Source organism: Halichoeres trimaculatus, unplaced genomic scaffold (genome assembly GCF_033239565.1).
Source record: "Halichoeres trimaculatus isolate MK-OKI-2021-1 unplaced genomic scaffold, fHalTri1.1 fHalTri1_scaffold_19, whole genome shotgun sequence".
In the NCBI taxonomy this organism is placed as follows: domain Eukaryota; kingdom Metazoa; phylum Chordata; class Actinopteri; order Labriformes; family Labridae; genus Halichoeres; species Halichoeres trimaculatus.
In genome coordinates this window covers 20954166-20964096 of record NW_027437197.1, presented here as the reverse complement: position 1 = coordinate 20964096, position 9931 = coordinate 20954166, and the positions used below count along the sequence as shown (strand labels likewise).

The following is a 9931-nucleotide window of genomic DNA, read 5'->3' as shown; positions in this document are numbered from 1 at the left end:
GGGTAAAAAAAATGTATCCCTTCAAAAATATAGTTTTCTGCCTCTATCAAGGGTTCAATTTAAAGGGTAAAGTCAGGTAAAAGAATGTCAGGAGTCAGCAGTTTGTGGAATCTTGCCTCTGAGGTGGCTGGAGACAGGCAGCTCAGTCGACCTCTGCATCTAAGTTAAGGGCATGGATTCAAGTATGGATGTATTATTGTCCTGATAAACTGGATCTGTGATAGGAAGGTAGGTTTTCCTCTTTATTTCCTTGCCTGTTTTTATATTTGATACTTTTACTGTTCTGTCTCCTTTTTTTCTTGTCTAACAAATTCCTAAAAACTCATTTCATTATAATTCTGTCAGAATGTAAGCAGATAGGATTACAATTTTCTCTGTTTCAAGACACATGTTGTTAGTTGAGGAATCTTGCGTTGTATATATTTGATGGATAATGACATAAAACTCATTACTTTAACTGAATAGACCCATGTTTAATCTGCCGTCAACTTATTTTCTCAATCTTCCCACATTTGAAAATATAATAAATATAAATTATTAATACATTTCTTTGAGCACAATGTTGCATGAACACAGAAGACATACTGTTATGAAGCTTAAATCAATCTTTATTCTTTTTTTGTTGCTTTTTTGCATGATTTAACATAATTTTGTTTCAGAAGCTTTCAGAACATTCCTGCAAGATGTCAGTTCACTTTGGTTAGTTATCATCCAAGTCACCTACAGAGAGAAGCAGACAGATATCAAACAAATGACAATAGAGGGCATGTCTTGTTTTAGCTGATGTCAGTATTTGCCTATGTTGCTAAGAGTTACTGTCTTTTTTTAATAATAAACATAATAATAATTTTCTTTATTGAGACTCAAAAAATAAGTGAGAGCAAAGCCCTCATTTACGATTAGGTTGAGCATATTAGACAGTGAAAATTCAAAATAAATACGAAACTCTTTAAATAGAGGATTGTTTACAAAAAAAAAAAATCAAATGATGTTGAAGTTACAAAGTTCACAGTTTTCCTGGAAACTAATTCAGGGTGTTTAGTACCAACCACAGTTATACAGCTTGTTGATTTTCAGCTTGTCAATGTGGCTGAGACTTGTTGTCTGTCCCAGCTTTATGTCTCTGGTGTTGCTGTTCTTAGGAAGAATGGTTGGTTCCCCGTCCTGAGAGTAGGCATACCTAAACATGTGCATATTTAAAGTTACATTTCAGCATTTCTCACATTATGATTCATTTAACATATATTGGTATGTTTGGTGATTAAGTTTAAATTTATCTTACATTCCGTAGTGCATGATGGAGCTGTAGTCATAAGGAAGATCCAGATTGTCAGTCTTGAATTTCTCAAAGTTCCTCAAACGGTCTGCAGAACATTTTAGAACATTTTTCACAATTTTTCCACTTTTTTCGGCAATTATTTTTAACTTTTCTTTTTTTACTTTTGTGATTATTCTTGAAGAAATCAAGTTGATTTTACGTAATATTTGTCTTGCACTTTGTGAATAAATCATTCCCTGATGCCACCCCCTGTGCTGCCCTGTTTAAATTACCCCTCCAAATGTTTGGCCACATGACGGTGACATAGTTGTCCCGGTCGAAGCGTGACTGCTCGTGCACAAAGCCCAGAGCATGCATGAACTCATGGGAGATGACTCCGACCTGCAGGCAGTCAGGGCTCTGGAGAGACACGGTTTGTCTTCCACCACGCGCACCAAGGTAGGACCAACACCTGGATTATAGATAAGTGAAGGTTTAGCCGTTATAAGTGAAATTCTATAAACTACTCTCACATAAATAAAAATAGTGTATCTTTATCACAGGTTCTCAATAAGAAACTCTTTCAAAGACTGTTGTCTTTATAAAAAGGACGAGGATCTCACCCAGCCTTTGATTGGATGTCAATGTAGTCTTGCTGGTGAGTTCGAGGGACAAAGCGCACACAGGTACCTTTCTCTACATTTTCCATCCCTTTTTTGATCACCTTTGTTTCCATTTCAGCTATAAGGACATGAAAAACACAATAATATATCCAAAATGGTATCAAAAGTTTCTAAATTTTTCATACTCACATGTATTGTTACCAGTGACTTATAAAAAACAACAACATACTGTATTCAGGAGAGAGCCTATATGCAATATAGACATGTCCATCCACTGACTTATTCCAGAGGCAGCTACGAGCAAAGCAGGCTTTGGAGCGCCTTCCAGATGAAACAGCAATGTCTCCCTCTCTGAGGCTGGTGGTGCTGTCTATGAGTCGAGAAGCTGAGAAAGAAGATCAAAATCAGTGTAAGGGGGCCTACAGAAACTCTTGAGCTGCACATGTTGAGTATATTGTTAGCAACTTACCATGCAACTCATTGGTTCTAATGATTTCATCCATTGCCGTTCTCTCACCGTGTTCTGCACGATCTTAAAGAGAAGATTACCAAGTCAAAATGTGCACCTCTTCTGCTGGAGCATTTATACTAACATTCACATCAAATTCAAACTTTAACTACCTTTGAAGCCAATGGGGCCCCATTTTGGATTGAATAAAAATTTCTGCTGAAGAAAAGAGATAAAATTGTGGACAACTCTATTAGGGTCTGTTTTTGAACTTGTTGGGATAAAGGCTAAACTCAAGTCCATATTTACCTGAGCATGTACGGAGCAGAGATAGGTGGAGACCATGCACAAGAGGATAATCCGGTTCATCTTTGCCAGTCAGATAGAGCACGTCCCCAGGATTGCCATTTTACCAGCACTAACTCCTAGCTTTATAGCTCTTCCCAATCACCGTGCTGAGATAACACCCATGATTTTCTCAGGTAAATAACAGGGTTACTGTTATTTGTTTGCGAGTGAGTTTAATCCCTAAATTAGTTTGATTCTTTCATAAACAACAACTCCAACAGTGGGATAATGTGAGGTCTCACTCTGTGTAATAACAGCTCCTCTGCAATGACTAGCTTTACACTCAATGGTTTAATGTTTGGCACAGGTTTGAGGCAATTTAAGGCTTTAAATACCTTGTGTTTTTACTTGGACTGCTGTTTTTTTTTCTACCCAAGCATAGATTAACAATGGTTGACATGCTATGTTGTGCTGCTAATAACACATGAACAGTGACTTAAGCAAAGCTCTTACTTTGGTAACATGTGCTTATACACTAAGTGGAAAAAAGAAAATGCTATCGCCCGAACAGGGACTTGAACCCTGGACCCTCAGATTAAAAGTCTGATGCTCTACCGACTGAGCTATCCGGGCTCTGGCAGTGAGTGCGGAAGTGCCTTTTAAAAAAATTCAGCGGTGTGGCGCGTGCTCGTTCCGACGCGAGTTCGATCCTCAGTCGGGGCAGCTCAACAAACCCTGCAAAAATAGCTTTTGTGAGAAGAAATATTTTATAATCACAGCACTTTTAACCAAGCATTGAAACAAAACGAAAGTGCAAAGTCAAGATGACGTTATTTGGTAGCGTTAGTTAACTGTGAATTATGCTAGCAAGCTAACGCTGCAATGTTTCAGGTAGTGATTAGCGAAAACTTACCCTAGAGTGAAAACTGTTTGAACAACATTATTAACCAGAAGAAACTGTTTTGACGGCTTACCAAAACTACTTCGAGTCCATGGTGGAGTCTTTTGTGTCGAATAGTGTCGAACACATGACGATGCTTGCAACATTGTTTAATTAATTTGCAGGAGCACATCAGTGCAGCGTGACCTCCTGGCAAATGCACAAAATTGGGGGTGGTCCGACAGAAAAGAGTTTGTGCTGAGGGAGAGATAGTTAAATTGTAACCATCTTTAACAGTTATTACATCTTCATATGTTGATTATCTCTAGAGTGGGAAAATAGGAGTTTCTTTGTTTTTAATTAAGTGCGAAAGTCACTTTTTTTTTTTTTTTTTTTTTTTTTTACTGTTGTTTTGTTTCACTTATAAGTGGTTTGCTATATAGCAAATATCCAAGGTACACGATTTAGGATACCACAGTTTTTAAGAAGTTAGGCAGAGTTATTCAGATTGTCTGATTCAAGGGTTATAAGTCAAGCTTAATTAGCTGGCTTAGAAATATCATACTTTTATCATGATTTGTGTCTAATCTAGTTTGATTTAAGTATTATTTGTCATTTGAAGTATTATGAAACAGGGCATTTTGACTCATGGCAAAAGAAGCAACATTTGTAATGGCTGTGCCACAGGACAATGGATGGTGACCTTCATAGTTCTATAACTTTTATTGCCTGTATCCTTTTTTTCATGACCTCTCTTCCAGTACCACTGAGTGAGGGGATGAATAGATGATTCATAACAGTGGAGTAGTTCATAAGAAAGACAACTTTCCAAATAATGAACAATCAAGACTCAACAGGCAGGTATATTGTTGCTACATCCATTTATAAAGAGAGAATAAACTTGCTCACCAAAGTCTTGTTTCCTTTTGGATAATTATTTCATTTTCATCAATCAAAAGTAGTATTTACAAGAGAGGGGTGAGTACATATCAAGCAATGCAAAAAAAAAACCTTGCTGTTGAAATTCTGGAGGTGAAACTATGTCTGGCAGAGGCTTGAGCTCATAATGTGTTGGGTAAGGAAACTTTGAAGGCTGTTCCAAATCAATAAACTTATACTTGAAACACGATTGTTCGTGATAAACTGCTTTCTCTTGCAGAAGCACAATCTGTGGCTGCTGCACCAGCCAGAAAATCTAAAAGAGCTTGAAGAAAACCTAACTTAATCCAAAATTTGAAGTTTTCTTTAAAGACTTTATGAGAAATGTGATTTTAATTTGATGTGTCAGATATCTAAAATGTGCATTGTCTTTATATTTTGGTAAAACTAATAAATGTTTCATTTTTATCCATCTCTTAGGTACTCTGGATGGACCCTTTTTCCAAATATGACCCATTCTTATAAGTGATATTTAATTAAACCCTTAAGTTCTCCCAGCATAAATGTATACGTGCTGTTCTAGGGGCACTTGGGACTTTTTCTGTACACTTCTTATGTCATTTTAGGGACATTACAAACACAGTGTATTCAAAGGTCCTCTTTATGTTAAGTTGAATCACTTCAAAACTTATATAGAAATTGGCTAAATGCAGCTGCCATTTCACTTCAGCATATTATTATGGTCAAATAAGAATACATGTTATCTAAAACAATAATCCAGTGGCTGATACACCAGGTTTAAAATGTTTGCCATTCTAACTGTCTAAGCACTGATATCCACAGGGATATTGTTTCAGGGCATGAATAAATGGGTGACAATTTCACTTTTTTTTCAACACAAACAAGAAAAGTAGAATTAAAAACTAGGAAAATTCAACAGTATTGAGGTAGAAAAGGCAATACATAATATATTAATATAACTTTTTCAAGAGGGCTCAGCATCTTCGTGTGAAAAAAAAAGGATTATTGATATATTCTTCCTATTGCATTATTTCCTTTTGATATATATATAAAAAATACAGTAAATGCAAAGGGTTTGTAATTCATATCTGCATTACTGCTTATGTTAAGTGTACAGTTAAAAGGTTGGGTTCACGACTTTTGCAAAGTGAGCGCATTCGCTTTTGTCACTTTTTGATGCTCTCGAGCTTCCGTAGTTGTGTAAGGAAATAAGCTGAGTAGTGAAATATTGGCACAGCCCTCTGAAACAGCCTTTTATGGTACGTTATTTTCTGTTTTTAGATGTATAAAATTGTTTATCAGAATAATCTGAATACGTTCAAACGTGTGTTGACATGTTAGCCACCTTCTCATTTAAGGGGGATCACGTGAGTTCAGTATCTACCTCTACACGTGTCGTTCAAAGAGCAGATTGTAACCTTACATCAGCGAAGATAACATCAGCTTTAAATTCAAATGTTTCCTGAAGTGGTCAGCTCATTACAGTAATGTGTTCATGTTAGACTTTACTGTTAACAACTTTTTGCTGTTGTTTATTAGTGTGATATGAAACGCGTTTTTAAGGATCACGTTGGTTAAACATTATAATTCCTCTCTTTTATTGACTTCTCAGGATTAAAACCACAGCTATTATGACGACTGGTGCCGAGTACCGATCAGTCTTTGATCTGTGCCAAAATGACGAGGCTCTATTGGGACTGAGAGAAGTGAACCCTGTCCAGAAGCAGACCCTGAACACTGATCCAGCTTCAGACGGTATGTGTGAGTCCCAGCTGTAATTATCTATCAGAGACACTTTCATCATTTTTTTTGTTTCTAACATGGCTTTGTTTTTCTCACACACACAGAGTTGGAAGATAAATCACGTGAGGATGAGAGACAGAGGGAACCCAGTCTGGTTAGAGAGGTGTCAGACAAGATGATCTGCTCGGCCTGCAGATGCTCCTTCACTAACCGAGATGAACAGGTACGTTTGAATACTGCACATCTGATCAAAATAAGGAGAAATGTATGAATCTTATCTGCAGCATTTCCATTTGAATATCAGATGGAGCACTACAAGCTCGACTGGCATCGGTTCAACCTGAGATTAAAGATGTCGGGAATGCCACCAGTCACAGCTGAAGAGTTTGAGAGGAAGACTGGAACAGGTGAGGACACGAAAAGCAGGAAAGGAGCAGAGCAGAGCTGTTGAAGTGTGTGTTACAGCTGATTTACTTTCTTTTGTTTCTCTTCAGGGGACATGTCAAGTATCTCAGGCTCTGATTCTGACTCTGAGGATGAGGATTCAGATAGCGATGGTAGGGGAACAAACAGCAATGTCACCAGCACAGATAACGACAGCTCAGTGGAAACCGGTTGGATATCCAGCCGACTCTGCAGCAAGGTGGTATTCCAGAACTCAGCAGGACAGTTTCTATCAGTGTACCGCTGTATTCTGCAAGGAAAGGTGAAGCTCAACAGATGAGTAACAGTACAGTGATTGATCTGTACATCAACAGTCCTTTAATTTAATGTTCTGTTCCTGCAATATTTCAGTCTGGTGATGAGCAGGATGAAGTGTCCTTGCTGAAGGCCGTAAATAAGAGGACTGTGTGGGTGGTTCTCATGACAGGTGGAGGCCACTTTGCTGGTGCTGTTTTCCAGGGGTGAGTGAACATCTCTTCTGGTTTATTTTTAACACCTCAGAGCCTCTTTACACCTGAACAAATGAAGCTAAAAAACGGTTAAGTATCCTGTACTGAGAGCTGTCAGTTAATGAGGGGCATTATTCGTAATACACGCTAATATCAGGTGTAACCAGTGCACACATTGTTCTTCTGACAGGAGAGCAAAGTTTACACATTTGTCCAAACAGAATCATTTTCTTGCAGAAAAGAAGTCCTTCAGCACAAAACTTTCCACCGATACACTGTGCGAGCAAAAAGAGGCACCGCTCAAGGACTCAGAGACTCTCAGAACCGAAGTCACACACCAAAGTCAGCAGGAGCGGCTCTGAGGCGACACAATGAGGCAGCACTCGTCAAGGCAAGATCACACTTCTCTGATTGTTCTTGCTTTGTTGTATGTAAGCCATTCAGTGCTTTTCTTGTCCATATCTGTTGAAAGTTAAGCTAAATAAAGATTCTTACACAATCTTTCTCAACATTCTGCAGGACATTCAGGACCTTCTGGTTAGCTGGGCTGAATATCTAAAGGAAGCTTCTGCGATATTTGTTCGAGCCCCTAGCTACAACAAAACCATCTTCTTCGGTGGACGTGCGGCCCCGCTCGAGAAGAAAGATCCACGGGTCCGTACGCTTCCTTTTGCCACACGCAGGGCGACCTTCCGAGAAACACAGAGGGTGCACGACATGCTTTCCACTGTCCATATTTATGGTTAGTCAAATTATAACTTTTGAATAATGCTATGTTATCTTCCCATGGCTGCACAGCCAAGCTATAATCAATACTGTGCACAATATGTTGATGCAGGGAAAGACACTGATATGTCAGCTGTCTTAAGTCCATCCAAGAAGGCCTGGCAGAGAAAAGTCAAACCCCCAGCTGAAATAAATGCTGCTCAGGAGAAAGGTAGGTTAAGAGATTAGGGTTGTGGGCTTGGATTCAAGTTCAAAGTTAAGCTTACTAGATAAGGGCTGAATTTCTGCTTTCCAAGCACAAAGTTTACTCTGAATTTCTTGGCATCAGAAGAAGAAAAGCTTGAAGATTCAGACAAAGAGGAGGATGGTGAGATCCAGCTTGAGATGGTGGAGCTTTCGTTGGGAACTCTGGACCTCAGGGAATCTGAAATTTATCCCCCCAGACAGAGAAGAAGGAGGAGGAGGAGGAAGGAGGGAAGCAAAATGCAAACTGAGGGTAAGTCTAGTTGAAATTATTGAAACTCATGGATTCCCCTGTTTGTTGTTGAGAAGTTCTGCAAGGTTTACAAAATTTTACACCCATGTGTGGCAGAATTGAGTAACACAGAAGCAGACGATCAGGAACAGGAGATGCTGGAGGCTCCAGCAGAAGAAGACACTCCTCAGGAGACACAGCAGAAGAGTAGAAGAAAAAAGAGACAGAGTAAGAAACAGGAAGGTGAGGATGTTTATTTTATTTATTGCATCTTAAATCCTTGACTTCTTTAATATTATAGTTTTAACAGTGTTGTGATACCACCAGTATTTCCTTTGTCTCCGCAGAAGTTGCTGATGAGTCTTGGGAGTACGGTGTAAGGGATGCGATGTTTACAGCCTGTAAGGTTGGGGATGTTGACACTCTCTGCAGGCTTCTCAAACCACCTGGTGAAACAACAGAGAGTCCAGAGCAAGAGCAGTCAGAGAGCAACCCACCTGATGGCTCAAACCCTCTAACACTCCTTAATAAGCCCATCGACTCCTCAGGGTTCACTTTGCTGCATGTTGCCTCAGCAGCTGCACAGAAGGCGGTGGTGAGACTGCTGCTGGACGCCGGAGCAGACCCAGCCTGCAGGTGGGAGGAAGAAAAACTGCAGATGTGTTTGTTTACTTATGTAGAATTGAAGTAAATTCAAATATATTAAGACTTCTGCAATTTTTCTACCCAGGGATAAGAAAGGACAGACTCCATATAACGTCGCCCCTGAGAAAGACACAAGAAACGTCTTTCGTAAATACATGGGGGAGAATCCTGACAAATACGACTACAGCAAGGCACAGGTAAGGTTGTGGAGTTTGACTTTGGACTTGAATTTCTTTCAGAGCTGAGCACTCATCATTTTATTATACTCATCCATCCCAAGGTCCCAGGGCCACTAACGGCTGAGATTGAATCCAAGCAGTCTGAGAAGAAAAAGGCTCAAAGGGCTTTGAAAAAACAAAGAGAGAAAGAGCAGAAGGAGGAAAAGAGGAAACAAGAGCAGGAAGCAGAGGAGAAGAAGAAGTTTGCATCTCTGAGTGACCGAGAAAAGGTGCGTCAGCGCGTTTAATCCCTGATATTAAGGATAACTCTGAGCATCTTTTAAATGTCATGGTTTCTTTTTTGATTGCAGAGAGCTCTAGCAGCCGAGAGGAGGCTAGCAGAGCAAGTAGCTGCAACAGGAGCCGGTATCTCAAATGTAAAGTAAGTCCCCTACACACCAGCTGCATGTTTATTAAACCCAAGAGCAAAAAAAAGTAGAATTTCTGTGCTTTTTGTGTTCTCATCAGGAGATGCTGGTCGTGTGGAGAGTCTCTGCTGGGAAAGATTCCTTTTCAGTACCTGGAGTATTCGTTCTGCACCCCACGCTGTGTCCAAGCACATCGCAAAGAAAAGAAACTCGAAGGCAAGACATGAAAATAATCAGGATGGGAAGCAAGCTACCTCACAAAAACCAGTATACATTTTTCCACTGTGCTGAATTAAAACTATGATTCATACATTTGAAAATAACATTTATTCTAGAGGGAAACTACAGACAGCTGAATTAATTTACAGTATCAAAAGTTCATGAATGATTGTGTTATTTATTAACAGTATCTGCAATTACTGGAAGTAAAAAAAGAATAAAAACAGCAACACTGTTTGTTTTCAGT

General features: G+C 39.3%; 2 protein-coding genes and 1 non-coding gene across 6 annotated transcripts; 1 reads left to right on the top strand and 2 right to left on the bottom strand.

The window, feature by feature from the left end:
* Positions 1-621: 621 nt before the first annotated feature.
* hce2l2 (high choriolytic enzyme 2-like 2) lies at positions 622-3133 on the bottom strand. Its single transcript, XM_074695414.1, has 9 exons — positions 2639-3133; positions 2503-2545; positions 2351-2413; positions 2111-2266; positions 1882-1999; positions 1552-1730; positions 1283-1364; positions 1050-1180; positions 622-720 (listed from the first exon to the last, which is right to left on the bottom strand). The coding sequence occupies exons 1-9, from the start codon at positions 2696-2698 to the stop codon at positions 701-703; spliced, it is 852 nt and encodes a 283-aa protein (XP_074551515.1). The 5' UTR covers positions 2699-3133; the 3' UTR covers positions 622-700.
* Positions 3134-3177: 44 nt separating this feature from the next.
* On the bottom strand, positions 3178-3250 carry trnak-uuu (transfer RNA lysine (anticodon UUU)). The gene has a single exon. It is a non-coding gene; the product is annotated as a tRNA-Lys (tRNA).
* A 2303-nt stretch (positions 3251-5553) lies between these two features.
* On the top strand, positions 5554-9923 carry ankzf1 (ankyrin repeat and zinc finger peptidyl tRNA hydrolase 1). Of its 4 annotated transcripts, none has more exons than XM_074694965.1 (16): positions 5554-5656; positions 6010-6152; positions 6245-6363; positions 6445-6547; positions 6635-6846; positions 6936-7045; positions 7271-7424; positions 7553-7775; positions 7872-7970; positions 8088-8255; positions 8352-8477; positions 8582-8870; positions 8965-9076; positions 9160-9327; positions 9409-9479; positions 9566-9923. In XM_074694965.1, the coding sequence occupies exons 2-16, from the start codon at positions 6029-6031 to the stop codon at positions 9690-9692; spliced, it is 2205 nt and encodes a 734-aa protein (XP_074551066.1). In that variant the 5' UTR covers positions 5554-5656; positions 6010-6028; the 3' UTR covers positions 9693-9923. The 4 variants fall into 4 exon arrangements, with proteins under 4 accessions (XP_074551066.1, XP_074551064.1, XP_074551063.1 ...); XM_074694963.1 differs by lacking the exon at positions 5554-5656 and adding an exon at positions 5796-5881 and having other exon boundaries at positions 8091-8255; XM_074694962.1 differs by lacking the exon at positions 5554-5656 and adding an exon at positions 5797-5881.
* The last annotated feature ends 8 nt before the right edge of the window (positions 9924-9931 follow it).

Coding starts and splice junctions, on each gene's coding strand:
- ankzf1 (XM_074694962.1), top strand. CDS start 5,853: ATGTTTCCTGAAGTGGTCAGCTCATTACA. Junction 7,776..7,871: donor TTCCACTGTCCATATTTATG/GTTAGTCAAATT, acceptor ATGTTGATGCAG/GGAAAGACACTGATATGTCA. Junction 9,328..9,408: donor CTCTGAGTGACCGAGAAAAG/GTGCGTCAGCGC, acceptor TTTTGATTGCAG/AGAGCTCTAGCAGCCGAGAG.
- hce2l2 (XM_074695414.1), bottom strand. CDS start 2,698: ATGAACCGGATTATCCTCTTGTGCATGGTCTCCACCTATCTCTGCTCC. Junction 2,000..2,110: donor TAGGCTCTCTCCTGAATACA/GTATGTTGTTGT, acceptor ATGTCCTTATAG/CTGAAATGGAAACAAAGGTG. Junction 721..1,049: donor CAACAAGCTGTATAACTGTG/GTTGGTACTAAA, acceptor TTCTCTCTGTAG/GTGACTTGGATGATAACTAA.